At 45.5% G+C, this 18163-nt stretch overlaps 1 protein-coding gene across 1 annotated transcript in view; it reads right to left on the reverse strand.

Annotated features, from left to right (window-relative positions):
- Positions 1–18163, reverse strand: part of MYO1E (myosin IE) — a 198757-nt gene that overhangs the window by 13513 nt on the left and 167081 nt on the right. Inside the window, exons 22-26 of the mRNA XM_090270681.1 lie at positions 16660–16805; positions 9395–9541; positions 7675–7832; positions 5692–5784; positions 3139–3340 (exon numbers count right to left, since the gene is read on the reverse strand). Coding sequence (XP_090126807.1) covers positions 3139–3340; positions 5692–5784; positions 7675–7832; positions 9395–9541; positions 16660–16805 — 746 coding nt within the window. The remainder of the gene's footprint in view (positions 1–3138; positions 3341–5691; positions 5785–7674; positions 7833–9394; positions 9542–16659; positions 16806–18163) is intronic.

The raw sequence follows: 18163 nt of genomic DNA on the forward strand, positions 1-18163 counted from the left end.
TCTTGTTTTCCTAGATTGGCAAATTCAAGGTCACTGTTTGGAACTGTGATATATGTGCCCAGATTTTTGTGTTTCTGGAAAGGTACAAGCTTGGTATCCCAAAGCTCCCTGCTGGCTCCAGCAACCGCCTGTGGAACAAAGCAATTCATGTTTTCTTGGCACAGAGGAGCTATTAAATGAAGGGAACCACGAGGCTCCTGAAACGCACGTCTAGGGTCCCTGGTCACATTAGAAATTATTTTCATTTTCGCTTTTATGTGTTTTTAGAAAATTAATTCTAAGTAAAAGCTCTGGCCTTTAACCAGAGTACAATTTCTTTTTAAAGAAATTTATTTATTTATTTATTTTTAGAGAGAGGGGAAGGGAGGGAGAAAGAGAGGGAGAGAAACACCGACATGCGTGAGGAACACTGATGCGTGGCCTCTCACACACCCCCAACCAGGGCCTTGGCTGCAACCCAGGCATGTGCCCTGACCAGAATCGAACAGGCGACCTTTCAGTTTTCGGGACAACACCCAACCCACTGAGCCACACCACTCGGGGCCAGAGTACAATTTCAGAAGAAATTTTGCACCACAGCAGATTTAAGTGTACAGTGAGGAGACTGGCTGAGATTCTTGTAGCTACCAGACTCAGTGTTCTAATATGATCGTGAGTTTTACACAGCAACAGTCAGGAAAACGTATTGCCTGGGAGGCAGCGGTGAACATGCCCTCTCCTTCCAGCCTCATGGCCGTCACCATGACAACATCACAGTGGCCTCATCTTTAGCCTGACGGGGGCGAAGGGTGTGATAGATTTAAACAGGGAACCGCAGAGCTGAGGGCTGGAAGGGAGCAGCCTCAGTTAAGACACAATGTTCCTTAACTGCCTGCTTTTGGCTGACAGATGCTCCTGGCTGGCTGGTGTGCAAGTCTGCAACTTGCAAAAGCAGGCTGGAAAGATGGTTTTTGCTTGCCAAGACCAAAGCAAGTAGGAAGCTAACACACAGAGCTAAGAGATTCGGTGCATTTTGTGCACTGATTTTAATCCCTGCCTTCTCTGGGACATCCAACTGGGCCGAGGAAGGGTCGTTTGATTATTTTAGTGATTCTGTCCATTCATTGCATGTCTGGATTATGGAGTAATCCGGTTGCCTCAACATCACTTGTTCAATTTATTCTTACATAGAACCTTCCCTGGCTTTAGCGGTCAGACTTTAGACCAGTGGTTTTCAAAATGTGGTCCCTGGTCCAGCAGCATCTTCTGAGAACTTGGAAGAACTGTAAATTCTTGGGTCCCACCCAAAACCTACTGAAAATCAAACACTCTGGAAGTGGGCAGTGAGTTCTCCAGGGACTCTGGCGCTCATTACAGTTTGAGCAGCACTGCTTTAGACCAAGCCAATCAGGTAGACCAGGATCATTTGCACTGGTGGGATATAGCCAGTTATACAAGACTGGGGGTGGGGTGGGGAAAGACCTCTAATGAAGGGGTGGATTCCACTCTACCAGGGGCCATTTGTATGAAACTAACGTGCTTTCATATCTGTAGCCCAAATGAGGTAAGACTTGCCAGGGAAAAATGAGCACCAGGAGATAATATGGTAAAGTTCCCAAGGGCTTTGTGGTCTTTGGAAGGCAGCTGACAAAGCAGGAGAAACCTCTCCTAATGGGGCAGGGAGGTGAATGGGTGGCAGCCCACCCAGAGGGAGGGGCGCTGCTCTATTTTGTACACAGGCCTCCTGATCCCATTAGAAATGTCTTCATCATTCTAGAGACACAGAGAGAATGGAAAAAAAGAGGAGGGTATGAGAGAGGGGGATGGGGGTTCAGGAGAGAACTATTCTACCACCAAGAATCATCCAGAGTTGGAAGATTTCTTAAAAGTCACACAGTCAACCACCTCATGAGACATAATGGTTATATCATCATCGCAATCACCATCCCCATTGTATCAAACTCCAGTTGACTGAGTAGCCTACTACATGCCCAGTGTGATGCTAGGTGTTCTATGCATAATTTCTAGTCCTCCCACCAACTGTGCAAGCTTGGTGCCATTACCTCAGTGTACAGATAAGGAAAATGAAGCTTAGAGAGGGGAAGCAGCAGATCCAATACTAGATAAGTAATAGGGGCTGAAGTCGGGTTCTTATCTTTCTCTGGTATTTGACAACATCACTCTACACTATTTCTGCCTGGTGATTTCCATCTCCCCTGTGCCTGAATAGCTCCAGGGACAAGGTGTTCCTTACATCCTAGGGCTACCAGAATTTTTTTTTTTTTAATTTTATTTACTTTTTAGAGAGAGGGGAAGGGAGGGAGAAAAATATCAGTTGGTTGCTTCTCATACGTGCCCCGACCAGGGACCAGACCTGCCACCCAGGGACCTGACCTGCCACCCAGGGATGTGCCCTGACTGGGAACTAAACTGGCTACCTTTTGCTTTGTGGGATGACGCTCCACCAACTGAGTCACACCTGTCAGGGAGTACCAGAATGATTTTTGTGAACTGCTTCCAAAATCGACCACCTGCCAGAGTTCACTCATTGTTTTGAAGTCAGCCTTAGTTATATGCCTGGTGATGCCACAGGAGGCATCTAATCTCTTTCCACACTGATAACTCTGATAACACAGTTTCAGGAATCTTCACTTCCTCTAGGGAAAAAGCCTAGGTTTCTTTTAACTATTCTTCATCTTCTGTTCTAGAAACTGAAAAGCTCTCGTTTTAAAGCCTTAAAGATCTGCATTCATAAACAAATGTCTGCACCTCATAAAATTCTGGGCTGTTATTCTCCATGTGCCTAACGACTCTGATCTATGGTATTGATGCAACTGTAGGCAAAGACATAAACCCAACACCCCATTATTCCTCAGCCTTGCCCGAGAGCCAGAAAGGTCACAGAGTAATTCAATCTCAGGGCTGAAGGGGACCCGTCTCCTGATGTTTCTAGGATGAGCCCTCTCCGGAGAATGAGTTGTGTGCTATCAAGTTGGTCGTACTTTTAGAAATGCCAGCAAGGGCCTCACGGCACTGGGTCTTGGGTTACAACACATGGGTGGAAAGCTGAACTTCAGAGTCATGCACAGACGGCCCAGGGAAATCCGTGAACCGTGGTGGGCTGATGAAGATGGGGGTCACAAGAAGTGGGAATCTTACCCTGCAGCACCCTGGTCTGGGACCCTGAGGAAGTCCAAGCTCTCCGGAGTCTGTGACACCCGGTCTGAGCCGGTGGACTGTTGTCGTGGCAAGGGCGGACGGGCCATGGTGGTGTACAGGCTTTTCTGATTTGACCTCAGGTTTCCAGGAGCGTGGGGATGTGGCACAAACTGGTTTTTGAGGACTCCATTCTGATGGTATCCTGGAGAGCGGAAAAGAGGACAAAACAAAGCTTCCATTTTATGATCCTTGGCTAAAAGGCTCTCTAAATGTCTTCCATTTATTAACCAAGAGCAACTTACTTAACTTCGCCAGGCCTCAGTTTCCCCACGTGAAAAGATGGAGGGTGTAATTGCCAATACAGTGTGAGAAATAGAGCTAATACACTGTAAACTGCCCCACAAGTGTCTGGAACACAGCACACACTCCCACACGCTGGCTGAATTTGACAGTAGAATCACCAGATATCCAGCGTTTCAAAGCCCATTCAAGAAAAGGTAAGCTTGAAACTACCTTTCAGGGGAGGCAGACACATTCTTGGGTCTAAGAAAAACTATAAGGTTGTGATTCAAGATGGCTGGCAGGCAGCTGCTTAAATAGCTGGACACCCATTTGCAAAGGGTCAGTCTTGGGTGTCCTCTGCTCTGAGAAGTGGAGGGAGCACCTCACACAGGCAGGGGGGCTGGGGACACGTGGCTGCTGCTTGGATCATTCTGGGGAGAACAAGCTCTCTTAGCCAGACAACTGTTCCTAGTCAGGATCACATTTTCTGGTAAGTAAGGGAGGATGGCTTTGGGCTCCAAACCATGGGCCTTGACTGAAAGGGGCATTATCATTCCATGTAGGTACAAAGAAGCCCCTTTCTCCTCTCCCACTGATAGACTGGTAACAGTGAAGAAGGCACACTTCAGTGAACCCCCATGAAGTCTCTTCCAACTGAATTAAGGGAAAAACTCTTTGGTATCAGTGGGATGATCTAGAGGTTCAGTCTTGGCTCTGCCTCAGATAGCCGTGTTGACCTTGAGCAAGTTATATGAACTTTCAGAGCGTCAATCTCTTCTTTAAAAAAAAGGGAGCTTGGTGAGACCCCAACTGCTGCCAAGGTTGCCAAGGTCAGGAGAGGAGCAATGAGCTCTAGGGCCGTGATGTCCACAAGGGGGGACAACGGTTGGGCCTCTCCATGCTGCTTGTTACCCAGTCACCTTACATGAATTCAGAAATTAAGAATAAACATTTAGAAATGTTCGTAGCAGTTTCAGAGGCATATTTCATATTTGTTACATCTAATAAGAAATGCTGGCTTATTATTCTACATGCTTTTAAAATTCCATTCTTCTAGTACTTTTTATTTTACCTTAAAGAAGTATGGTGTGTGGTGGATTGAAAATCAAGAAAAAGAGCAACTACAATGCGGGTCGGGTCACTCACCACAGATAGTGTGAGAAGTGCTGAGCTAAGAGGTCAGGTCCAACTGCCTCATTTTATGGATGAGGAAACTGTCATATAGAGTGGATGGGTGCCATGCTCAAGGTCAGGTATTTGGTCTGAGGTGATTTTAGTTGCTAGCTGAGGCAAATAAGCTTTCCAGGTGTTCTAGCCAGGATTTTGCACGTGGGCTGGCACATTTACTAACGCAATACCACACTGGTTCTCTTAGGTTACTTTGTGCTTGGATTTTCTTCAAGGATAAAGGCAGAGGGGAGGAGAGACTGCTGAGCCAGGCAGGATGGGAACTCCAAGAGATGAGAATTCGCTTCTCACTGCTAGGCACAGTGTCCATATTTTAGCACAGGAACCAAAAGAATCCCCAATTTATTAACATCAGACATTCTAGGGGCAGATTTTTATTAACTGAACTTTGTGAGTGATGGAGAAACATTTTTGTGAATTTCGAGAGCTCCCGTCAAACACTAAACATATTATTAAGGACAGAGAGTCTTACATTTATTTGGGTTTGGATATTATTGACCTGCATATTATAATTTTATCATAAAAAATGAGAAATATGAAACATAAGATCTAAACATTTTTTGTATCAAAAAATAAAATAAAATAATTTTCTATCAATTTTGTAGTTCAGATTTTATTTTAGTTGGAAAAGTTCTCCTAGAGCCTACTTGATTAAGAATAAACATTTTCAATGTATTAAGCCACAAACTAGTTGCAAAATATTGTCATGATGGGCTGGAACTGGATAATAGTGGTGAGGTTATACCTGGCAAAACCCTTATTCTATAAAGGCAGCATCCTACAACCTTCTGGTTGTCAAAGACAAGGAACCTCTGTCTCTTACTGATTGGAGGAAGCCTTTCCTAAGGGAGTAATAATGCTAGGTAGTGAAATCCAGACAGTGTTCAGTCTCACCAGCTCATACTTTCCCTCGGTTTCAGGGTCACAAGTAGTGCTACTGTGTTGGGACGCATGTGGCACTGTAATGGCTTATGGCTGGCTAATGTGTGTGCATTTACTTGCTAATGGATTTCTTTCCAAATATATTTTACAAGTAATGGGTTCAGGTTAATGGTCCCAGTCTACGACACATGCTTGGCTTACCTGGCGGGGGAGGGGCAGCTCTCACTGGGTAGTTGGCATTGTGAGTACCACTGGAATAACCTCTGTTCTGAGTGATGTTCCTTCTGGTAGGACCTGAAACAAACAAGCAAGACCAAGTTACAGTCAGTACTACGGGTTGGTTTTATGGCTCCTGATGGCATTTTGCTTATGCAAAACCTGTGAGACATTTGGAACCCAGATCTGCAAGGGATGGTTGCAGATATTTGAGGGCAATCCTGTCCTGCTAGCTGCCTGCTAGGAGGGGGCTGGATGTTATGCGGATGGAGATACAGTTTTAAAATGTCAAGAGACAATAACTATACAAAGAGGTATTAAGTTTTCTTACAAAGGGGTTTCTGTTTGTGTAGACTTTCAAAAGAGACAGATGGGACATTTTAATGTTTGCCCTCCTATTCTGAACACAGTAAAGGAAGTGAGCATGCAAATGCTACACACCAAGGTCACCTGCATGAAGCACGTTCAGCACTACCTGGACCTCGGCTTATGTCAAGAGCCTTTCATGCAATAATTTATGTTCTACAGTCTTCCAATTACATACAGAGGCCATGAAGGGGAGAAGCAGACTTGTACCCTGGAGAGAGACCTGAAGCATGAGAAAATGAGTCAGTGCTAAATGGAACAGTATCACGGACCAGAATTAGGAATGGGACGGCAGAGCCACATGTGGGTAGATGAGGCAGATGTACTGGCAAGGGAAGCAGTGAAGGGAGGCAGCATTAAACCAGCTGGCAGAGGGGTGCAGAGGGAATGCCTTGTGAAAAGAAGAGCAGGAAGGACAAGGTATCAGTAGCACAAAGCCAAGGAGCTGGGTCTGGGGGTCTTGGGGCAACGTCACCATATGAAGCAACAAGACAGTGTTCCACTCTGGGGCCTACTGAACACTGCTCACACGCATCCTGCTGGTTACCTACGGCCCGCTTTTGCCATGCTCTGTACCCTGGGAGACTGGAGGCCGGATGAGAGAGAAGTTGGGGTATGCGACTTGCTGCTTCCTTCAGCCCAACTGTTTCTTCCTTCTGTCCCTTCAGGTTCAGGGGTAATGACAGTGTTCTGCTGTTCTTTGTCCCTGGTGCCCATTTCCTTCCCTCAACCCTATCCACCTCTCGGTAAAGAATTCTTTTATTTAAAAGTATCTTCAAAAATCCCCCCTAAATATGCGCTCTGTTTCCTGCAAGTACTGAGTAATGCACAGACATACCCCAGCATTTTCTGATCAGCTGTTTATCTGTAGTGTTACTGCGTCATGGTGCATGCGAATGTGTATCTCTTCAGACAGACTTCATAAAGGCCTGTTTTGTATCTGGCACTCTTCACTGACCATACATATGGACTAAATTTTACAGAGATATCTATACTATATACACATATAGCATATATAATTACCTATGTTGTTTATTATAAATACAATTTTATAAATATCAATCAAAAATAAAAAAGGACTCAGTGTCCAGTGAAGGAGTTAGACTTGGGTGCATTGGTACACGTTTGCCACCTAATGACATGCTTTAAATGAAGGTGGGAGGTGCTGGATGAGATGCACAGCAACTTAGTGAATCCACTAGAGTTGGTAAACGTGGCCAATTTCTTAAAGTTGATGGAAAGGGTAAGTTTTATATCGTGGACAAGATCTGACTGGAAAGGGCCAGGAAATGTAAAACCAACACACTGGTTTGAACATAATTAATATTGTGGTGCCAGGAATACCAGGCATAACTACTAGGTCATCCAGAAAGGTTGAACGTGCATTTGCCTTGAGGTTGGTTTCACTTGAAATGTTTGAATCAGAAGAAAAGCCAGCCACAGGAGGCAGTAGAAGTAATGGTTCTTTGTCCCGCAGATCTGCGCATGTATCACGAGCAGGTGTGAGCAGAGGGGCTGGTGTGCGGCAGGGTGAAGGGAGGCCAGGCCAGGAGAACCCAGCAGCCCAGCCCTGGTTCTGCGTGGGGCCCGCTGGATACTTACGGGAGTTCTTGGGCAGCCCGGGTCCGATGCTGACCTGCAGCACCTTGTTACTGGGTTTGAGGATGGCCAGGTCACCGAAGCCTTGGTGGAACTGCACCTGCCGTGAGCCCCCGGCACTCCAGGGACCCCAGTTCTCTTTTTTCAACTTGACTTCCAGCCTGCGAAAAGCATGTTTGTTGAAGTTAACAAGTCAGAATGGAGTTCTACTGTTGGCCAAACCTGCTGTGAAAATGAGGTAAGACCAGGAAATCTCAAGCAACACAGGGCCCAAGGAGGAGCCTGGCAGCCGTTGAGTTCAGCATGATGGAAGGGGAGCCCAGTGGCTAGAGGCAGAAGCATTTGGGGCTTGGCACTGATGAGAAACCAGGTGGTGAGGGAGGCATCCCATGACAGGTGCTAATGTCACTCTGCAGGTAGACTCAGGTGGGACTCCCCGGGGGACAGCAGAAAGGGGACAATTTCCAGGCTACATCTGCTGTGGTGTGTCCTCGTGCCTCTCTGATTCCCCTGGGTCTGTCTGTGGAGGACTGGGAGATGCCAGACACACGTTAACCCGCGTCTTCCTTGGCGTAGAATGTGGTTATCATTTAACTAAGCTCTATCCCTTCTCCGTTTTCCCACGCCAGGCAAAGGAAAAGACAACGCCTAGCAACTGAAACCCAGCTAACAGTGAGGTTTACTCAGAACCCCAAAACTCCCCAGCCAGCATTTATTTTTCATATTGCCTACATGCCTAATTCAATTTCACATTCTGCTTTTTGAAACTTACATTTTCTTCATGTTGTCAGACCAGAAAATCATAATTTTAAGTAGCTGCCTATTATTCTATTGAGTGGCTTGGCTCTTCATAGTCTTCTTTTTCTTTCTTTCTTTCTTTTTTTTTTTGTTATTCCCTTATTACAGATTTCCAGACAAAAATAACTGCTTCTGGTACTAATAGCCCAATTGTTCCTTGGAAAAGCTGTGATGGACCCATACGGCGACCAGTATCCATTTCAATGAACCCACAGGAGCATTAATCAGGGTAAGGTTCCCTCGTGGTGGAGTTAAGGCTTTACTTTGGCCTCATTCTTGTGGGTAGTTAAGAGACGGAAAATATCTCCATATTATAGATGGAAATTTAAGATGAAAAAAAGTAACTTAGAAGCTTGACTGTAAACCAGTATCTGGTTCATGAGACCATGTTGCCAAAGCAAAACAAAGTGAGCCGTGAGCCAAGACACTGGCCATCTGTCACCTAAGAGTCCCCAGTACCCCACCCATAGGTCTTTATTGTATACTGATTTGGGGACTTAAGCTCCCATTCCATTCACTTTCTTCTTTGTCTTTTGTCTTCTTCCAGCCTTACTCTACTTTTGGCTACTCTGCTAAATAAAATACTCTTTTATTGGTGATTACAAAAATCTGCCTTCCTTGTCTCACTTTGGTGACCTTTGTCCAAATGACAAAATACACCATTTGATGAAGTCATTGTTTCACAGAAATGCAAAAGTGGCCTTTTCAAAGTGTGTGACAAGTATGGGACTAGGTTCTGCAGTCCTGAAATGCCACGGGGGACGCAGCTAAGGCAGACAGGGCTGGGCTTTGCTGAAGGGCCTGGAGCCTGTCAGACACCAGGCCGCACCCCACAGGTCTCCCACTTCTCAGCCTGGACCCCAGCACTGAGATCAAGGGCCCTGCTAGTTTCACTCGGAAGTTAGGGCCCCAGATCCCAACTTACGTATTGCTAAATTTCAGAGGTAGTTGCTTCTGGGTTTTTTCCTCATAACGCTTTGCTAAGAGGCTTAAGAATTCAGTTTTGAAGACGGATTCAAGCAAACTGTCATATTCTTGCTCATGAAGAATAAAAATGTCATCTTGCATAGTGCTGCAAAAAAATTAGAAAGATAACAACAGTTGTTTATTCCATTGCTTTTTTACTCATTTTAAAAATTCTGTAAGACAGCAGTAGGTTTCTACAATGTTTCTTTCTGTGGTAATCTTTATAACAAAACACAACAATGAATGACATAATAAAATCACTGCAATTTGCTTTTGAAGAAAGTTTATAGCCCACTAAAAGCATACATACAAATAATTCTCCCATGTGACTTTCAAAATCAGGAATTTAAGGATGATTTGGTCTGTATTGTTTTAAAAATCCATTTTCAAGTTCAATTTCTATGTTCTTAAGATCATATAAATCTGGAATATTATGAGAACATGGCTGAAAATGAACAATTCCATATAAGTTCCAAGTTAGTAGAATTGATGACATGGCTGCAGCTACTGTAATAAATCCTACTTTGAAGAAGTATAAGCTCAGTTATCAAATGGGAAGTCAACACCCTGGGCTTCACACGCACTCATTTTTAGGAGTCTTTAAGTACTCGGCGCTCAGCTTGTAACACGAGCCAGGTGCTGCTGAATGGACACACATACCGCTTTACAGAGATACACCAGACACGTGTATTAACAGCAAGCAAGCACAGTCATCAAGTTCGAGCTAATAAAGTTTGTGGGACGGAGAAAGAACACACCTTTGGGGCAGCTTCATGTTTGGACAGGGCATGGCTGGGGGCAAACTTGGGTCATGAGGGGAAAATGGGAAGAGGAGGCTCAGGCAAAACTAGTCCTGGGGAAGATACCTAATGGTAGCGGGGAACTGACTATACACAGTTCCATCACCAGGCCCAGCTAGACTGTGGAAATCACAACACATATATAATTGAGAATCTTTATTCCCTAGCTGTTAGGTGCGCAGCCCAGAGAAGGAGGCGACCACCCCAAATGCTTCGTATTGTATAGGTTTACAATTACATCCGAGCACCACTGTCAAATATCTAAGACAACCCTCTAAGTAACATTTCATTAGGCCTGGTAAGTGTTTCTCCAAGTTATTAAAAGCAAATTAAGTGAACCCTCTTCGATGAATTGACCACGGTAATATTTTAAAACCTCCAAGTGCAGAAAATGCCAACAGCATGTCTTTTTAGTAACCTGAGCTGAGCCGTATGACACAGGAGCTGTGCCCTGCTCTCAGGGGCCCTGGTCGCACTATACCAGCAGGATCACTGTGCCGTGACAAAGCCAGATGCTGAGGCCAGTAGGAGGGCCTGGGTGTGGAGAGTCTCTGAGGTAGCGGATTCTTCTTCCATGTAGAATCTGATCCATTTAAACTGAAACTCCTGAGGTCTCTCTGTTCAGTGCCATGAATACGTATAAGGTTGGAGAGGGCAGTCTGTGGGGCCAGAGGTCTTCCCTGGGCAGAAAGAGCCTTGTTGGATGACCCTAGGCTTCTCAGGTTCTCTCTCTGGGCCGAGGCGAGCAGCTAAGGACCTAAACATGACCCAGCCAGCCAGTAGATGCAGCCACAGCCTCTCTCCCCGGAACCCCAGTCCCCCTGTCTTCCTGCAGGAGGAGTCTGGTAATCCACAGGAGAAAAAAGGTCTAAGGCAGGACCACAACACCGTTGGACTTAGAAGTGGCAGCGTAAACAAACCACAGGGGGAATGGCGTAAACCAGCAGCTAGGTACCATCACCGGGGGGAAGGAGCTTGCCCCTCACAGCCACAAAGGCAGAACGCTGCAGGGATTTTGGGACACATAACGGCCATTTGGTGGGGCACTTGGTCATTATTACTACCCAAAGAGTTTCTTTGCAGACATCCCTCCATTGCAGTCAGGCTTCCTGCATACTGTTGTGATGGTTGGGATACAGGTTTTTCGGTTGTGGTGAAGATCCCGACAACCAGTGGTTTAAACAACATAACCTTTTTATCTGCCACTCAACAGCATGTACAGAAACAACATTCAGGACCAATGTGACAGTTCTATAGCGCCAGGGAGATAGGCCTCTACTCCTTTTCTTTACAGATGTGACCAGGAAATGGTACAATCACTTTTCCTCATACGCCACTGGCCAGCACAATGTCACATAGTCACACTTAGCTGCAAGGAAGCCTGGGAACTATAGTCTTTGGGTAGCCTGCCAGCCATCAACAGGTAGAGGAGAATGGGTATTGTAGGACAGTTCACAGTCCTCACTGTTCATTCTTGTTCACAAACTCTTCCAAACTAGGAACTGAAAACTTTTCTTAAAGTTTGGGAACAATATACCCCAGAGGGTTGAGGCATCAAATCTACTACCATCTTGCTATTTCTAGGAAAATTCTGAAATTGTCTCAATCACATCAATTATAGCAATTCAAAACTCCAAAAGGCACTTATGTACAAGCTGCTCAGAACAGCTCTTCCAAAGCATCTGGAATTTATGAAATGAAGTGCAAGCGCCCCAGCACAGGAGCAAGGAGACGGTTGCACTGGGAAGGGCGTGTGCACCTGGGGAAAGAGAAACAGGAAGCACCGCACTTCCTGGTGGGCGGGGTGAGGTACGATGCTCCTGTTTAGGCGGCTGGACTCAAAGCGTTCTTTAACAGGTCTGGATGCGTCTTTATAAGGTAGTACTTTAGGCGGGACTAATGATTATTCAGCAGGGCTAAATGAGCCCAACCCAAGTAACCTTGAGTAGTTTAATGTGCTTAGATTTATTAGGTGTTTCATTACCATAAAGAACAAAAAAACAACCAAGCGGGCCAAAACTTCAAGGTCAATAATCAGCATGAGCCTGGAAATGAGAAGAAATTGTTTGGACACTTTGACTTCAACCATCAAATACAAAAACCCCTCCCTTCCCTGACCCAGGCATGTTCGTCGGGGCCAGAGTCCCAGCCTGTTCCTTTCTCCTCAGCCCATGCTCCTAGATCTGGAAACAAAGCTTTTACATTTATTTGTTCTAAAAAAAAAAATCAGACTTATCTTTGGACTTCACCCCTGTCTTATTCATATGCTCAAGCTGCAATTCCTTACAGATGTTTGTACCTTGTGTTGAAAGATCCCTTACCAGTCTAGTCCCAGCTTTGGCTTTCTGCTTGTTTTTTATCCCCTCATCTTTGTGGCTTACTGCAGTATTGCTGACAACACTAGAAAATCTCGTTTTACTCCCTTAACCAGTACCTTCTTCAAAAAAAATGTTAGTCACAAAACACTGAGTCAAGTCTTAAAGGAGTTTTTCTTTTCCTCCTTAAAGACGAAAAGGGAATTTGCTAGGGCAGCCCTGTCTTTATGTGAGACTTTATAAAAATTTTCCGATTATGAAATATATGCTCCTTTTAGCAAACTGAAAAGTACATAGGTAAATCAAGAAGAAAATAAACCTTCTCCAGAATGCAACCACTCAGAGAAAGCAAGGGCACCAGCTGGGGATCCCACTTCATTTCTCTGAGGAAGTGCAGATGAAGGTTGTATCGGGCCTCATCCGAGGCCTCCCAGGAGAAGCTGCACCTGACCACCGGCGCAGAGGAGCAAAGGAGCAAAGTCTCCCTCCTGTCCTTGCTCACAGGGAGTGCCTCGCGCATCGCTCTCTGAACACTTGCAACCTGTGGGCACAGGTTTACTCAGGTGTCTGCTCTCCCTTCCAGAACGGGAGGGAGCTCCTTGAGGCGGTGACTACGTCTCGTTCACCTTTGAATCCCAGGGCTGAACACAAGGTAGGTGGTCAGTACAAAAATGCCGACATCTCCCAGGTTCCCAAAGCTCAAAGGCCACAACAAGTCACAGTAAGTCAAGATTTCAGTAACACTTCCGGTCAGCAGGGCAGGTGGTGGAGCCAACTGTTCTGACCACCAGAGGTTTAGGGCAATCAGGCAATGAGACAGTCTAGGCAAGAACGCGGTGACCAGGGGAGCTGGGGCCTTGGTCTGAAGCCCCCTCTTACGGGTCGATTTTCCTGTTACATACAAAGATTGGGAAATCTGACCACACAAGCAACCACGTAGCCTTTGGTCTTAGGCCTCTGGCGGTCAGCTATTAGAATGAGGACTCCTCGAAGTTTCCTCAGAGAGCCCCCCAATATGAGATTTGATGGCACCTACCTCATCACCTAAAAACAGGAAAGCAAAAAGCACGGGCTATGACAGCCTGTGGCTACCCTCCCAGCAAACCGAGTTTTTCAGAGAAGAGAGCGGTGAGGGCAGCACTGGGACAAGCAGCGGCTCCTGAAGGACCCTTCACACACTGACGTCTGCAGACTCCACACGGTGCCAGCCCATTGCCTCGACTCTCTGTTGGTGCGCCATCTCCTGACCCTCTCACCACGTCTCCAGGGAAGGCAGAAGTCGGGGCTCAGTGTCTCAGTCTAACTTCTACGTAGATGCGGCTTTTTCCTGTTCAAATTACCCTGCCGTCCCTTTGAGCAGCTGCAGTCTGCAGAGCTCTCTGAGCCATTGGGCCTATCTGATTTTTTTCTTGTGAGTTACATTTTTAAAAAACTTCAATTATAATTCAACTAGATATATTTCAGTATATTTATAAAAAGTAAATAGTTCTAAAAATATAATGTCTATTGAAGAATTAGAAAAACTGTTTATTATGGAAAATTTCAAATATATATAGACTAGTAGAAGGAACTTCCAAGTGTCAGTTTTAAATTAATATCAATCCACAATCATATCTGTCTAGAAGCCCACTCCCTCCACCTCCACACACAAACCAGGTTATTTTAGAGCAAAGTGTGACTGTTATATTACTTTATCCTTAAATATTTCAGTATCTCTAAAATATAAAGCCTCTTTAAATAAAAATAACCATAATACTATTATCACACCTAAAGAAATGAACAAGAAATCCTTCATCGCAAATATTTAGTTGTGTTCACATTCCCCAAACTGTCTTGCAACTGTTTTCAAATTGTAGGTTTGTTTAAACAGGGAGCTGGGAGCCTATTTTTGCTTTGACAGTGGTTATGTCAGAAAAGATGGAGACAGGCTGAACCATCAAGTTTGGGTGGTCATTCCAGCCAACAGTCAAGTACTAAGCCTCATTTTAGTCTTCAAAACACACATACATATTACAACGTTTTTCTGAAGTGCAAGATGACTGTTAAAATCTTTCTCTCTGCCTGTACTGAAATATGTGGAACACACACACAAGTTTGGTGGTCTGGTACCAACATCAATTTATACTCTGGGCTTGATTCTATACACACCATCACCCATCCTCCTGTATTCCTAACTTAGTTTAGATTACTAGTTAATCCAGTGAATGAAAGGAATAAGGGAATAGTATCAATTGTGGCAAATGTGAGGTTCAGTAACTATAACATGCAGAGATCACAAGTTAAAATGACTCAAGCTCTTTTTTCCATAGTGTCAGAGCAACTTTCAGGCTAAGTCCCTCATTTTATTACAGCCTCTCACAAGGAAAGGCCACAGGAAGCAAATGTCCAGACCATGAATACTAAAGAGGAAGCCAAAAGAAAAAAGCTGGTTTTACCATGAGATGCTGTATTCCCAGAAACTGTGAGAGAAGACCATAAAAAAGACAGAAGAAAAAATACCTGAGGGTGAATATCCCACACCTTGATAAGCCTCAGGACTTGATCAACAAGACAGTGTCCAAGTGTGTGATGCAAATGTAAGTATGAGTATTTATGCTCAAGTACTCCTTGAGTGGCCTGAAGGCTGAAGACAGACCTGGGTGATAATAATAGGAAGAAGAATAACAGTCATTCTCAGCCTAAAGAGCGCATGTGCTCCAGAGCCGGGATGTGCTTCAGCTCACCCAGCTTAGCTCAGGAATGGCTGTTCCCTGTGCCAGAAAAGAAAGAGAAGCTTCCGGTTGGGTTCCTTGGACACCTAGGGCAGCCTCAGGGCCCAGTTAGCCAGGAGGAGTGTGGCTCATGTTGTAACCCAGCCCAGGAGCCAAATGCTCAGGAAGACCTTCTGAGACCAGACAGCGTCTGAAGCCTTTTTCTGAAATTCATGGCACCGAGACTTACCTGAGGCGGGGCTACCAAAAGGCTGCTGAGGGGCTCACACCCTGAGTTGAAATGTTTAAAATGCTCAAACTCACTGCACCGCCTGGTCCTTTATCAGGAAAATTGAGACCAGGTAGGAATCAGAAACCACAGTGACACAGGCAAGAAAGGACGCCACTTGAAATCTGCTTTGGATTATTTCACTGGAGCCAAGATTTCTAGCCTGGTAGGCCAGATGCCTCAGCACACAACCCCCCTGCTCCCATTTTTTCCTGAGAGCAACAGTTTTGTTTTCTGTGTGAAATGAGAGTTTAGAGATGTCCCAATTCTGGGAAGCCGTTTTCACAAGCAACGAGGAACATCACTACTTTCGATGAAATGATAGCCCAAAGGTTGCCTGGCAGAGGCGGTGGTGCCCTCAGAAGAGCTCAGGGATGCAACTCAAGGAGGAAGCCACTGAGCTCAAAGGGCCTTTCTTCCTCCTTTTTAGCCTCTGGTAGACTGGGAGATTTCCTCTTATCAGAGGGAACTGAGTTTGGGAGCTGTTAGCCTGGGAAGATTTAGGGAAGTCTCCGAAGCACAGAGCCCCTCTGCCAAAACAAAGCGGTGCGCCGACAGAGATAGCCTGTGAACTTGGAGTTGAAGGGAGCACGTGGCAATGGTTCCAGGGCTACAGATCATGGAAACCAATTTGTATTCCCTTCCTTGAATGAACAGACAGAAAGGAACTTAAGGAGTCCAAAGAAACTTTTCTTCCTGGACAGTCAGAGGCCACAGCAAACTGAAAAACAACATTGATGACCTAAAGGCCACCTCTGCTTGGGCCTCTGCTGGTGAAATGGGCCAGACTTTCCACGTGGGTGAGGTGGACCTGTGGCCAGGGCTCCGGACTCCTGGTCCCACTTCAGCAACAGCAATTATATTCTGTTTGTTTCATATACTAGGATTATTTCTCAAATTTTATGGGAACAAAGGATCTGAGTATCTCCTGATGAGAGGAGCTAACCAGGACACGACTTTTTCTTGGTATCTCATTCCTGTCAAATCAGAATCCCTGAGACCACTGAAGGTCAGGTCTTCGCAGGGAAGACGAGGAAATTCAGGGCTCTTCATCAGGCTGTGTTTGGAACAGCAGGTAATGATACTGAGGAGACATGGGGCACCCCTGGGCCCACCCCCTTGCCACTCACCTGAGGGACACAGATAAGATCCTCTCCATCTCGATTCTCCGCTTCAGCACTTCTTTCACAAGGCCTTTGTCTGGGCCCTGTTTGACCTTTTCTCGGCCAATTAAGTACAGGCACTTTGGAGTAAGAAGCAAGTCTCGCTTCACACCCTGTAAGAAGAGGTGCTTTCAGAAGGCGGAGAGACATGTCCAAGTGACAACTGTCCACAGCATGGGCATCTGTTACCAGATGAAGGGAAGTGGTCTTGAGTAGTAAATGGGGACAGCATTAATAGTAATTAGGCTGACATATGTGAAATTAGTGATATTTGGCTCTCTGACTTACAAAAATGTCAAACTCATATGGACCCACCTGAGGTACTGGGACAACAGGTGTAAAGGGGCAGTCCTGGGCACGCCGACACCCCTAACAATTACCACCTACTACAGCACATTTGTATTTTTTGAGTCCATGGCATTTTAACTTTTGAAAATGGATAAGTTTTCATTTTAATGATAATCCTTAAAAATCAATTATCAACAGACTTTAGAATATGTAGGTTGGGGACTTCCGGCCAAGATGGAGGCTTAGACGGACACGCTAGGTCTCCCTCTACAACTAGAGAGGAATACAACTACTTCAAAACAAAGGATAACTAGAAATTCCAGAAAATAAAACTACACGGAAGCCCAACATATGAAGTTATAAACCAGCGGTGCCATTTGGGCAGGTAAGAGTTAAAGAGGGCAGCGCTGTTTGCGGTCAGCGGTGGGGCGGCGAAAAAGCCCGGCGGCAGTCAAGCCCCTGGCGGTGCGCGACCCCGGCGCTGGGGAGAGCGGCCACAGCATCGCCTTGAACAGTGAGGCCCAGGGGGGTGGGAGGACGGATCCCGGTCTCCTAGCTGAATAACTGTGTGAATCTATCTTGGACCCCCGCCCCCAAAGAAAGAAAGCACCACAGGGCTGCGAAATAGGACAGGCACCGGTCGCTGACTTGTGACGCGTACACAGGCACTGCCCCCTACAGCCGGCCCAAGAAAACAAAACGCATCTGTCAAAATGTGGCAGACAACTATAGAAATCCCGGTGACACAGCTCACCAGGCAGCAGATAGAGAACCTGACAGATGAACAGATAAGAAACCTGTCAGAGGCTCAGTTCTGGGCCATTGTTATCAGGTGGCTTACAGAATTCACAAAAGAGCAGGAAAAAGATAAGAAAGAAGCGAAAAACTTTCATAACGAAAGGAACAAAACCGCATACGAGACAGATGGTGAGGAAAAAAAATCCAGAGTTCATTTCAACAAACTGGAATATGGAGAAGGAATAAGCAGTCAACCAATGCAGCGAGAGGAAATGGGAAGCAACGATGAGAGGATCAGAAACCTCTGGGACAGCTATAAAAGGCCCAACATAAGAATCATTGGTTTGCCAGAGAGCGAGGAAGAAGAACTAGAACTTGAAAAATTGAGTGAAAATATAATAAAGGAGAACTTCCCAGACTTGGGGAAGGAAATAGACTTATAGGT

Source organism: Furipterus horrens, unplaced genomic scaffold (genome assembly GCF_987537825.1).
Source record: "Furipterus horrens unplaced genomic scaffold, mFurHor1.1.pri manual_scaffold_3, whole genome shotgun sequence".
In the NCBI taxonomy this organism is placed as follows: Eukaryota; Metazoa; Chordata; class Mammalia; order Chiroptera; family Furipteridae; genus Furipterus; species Furipterus horrens.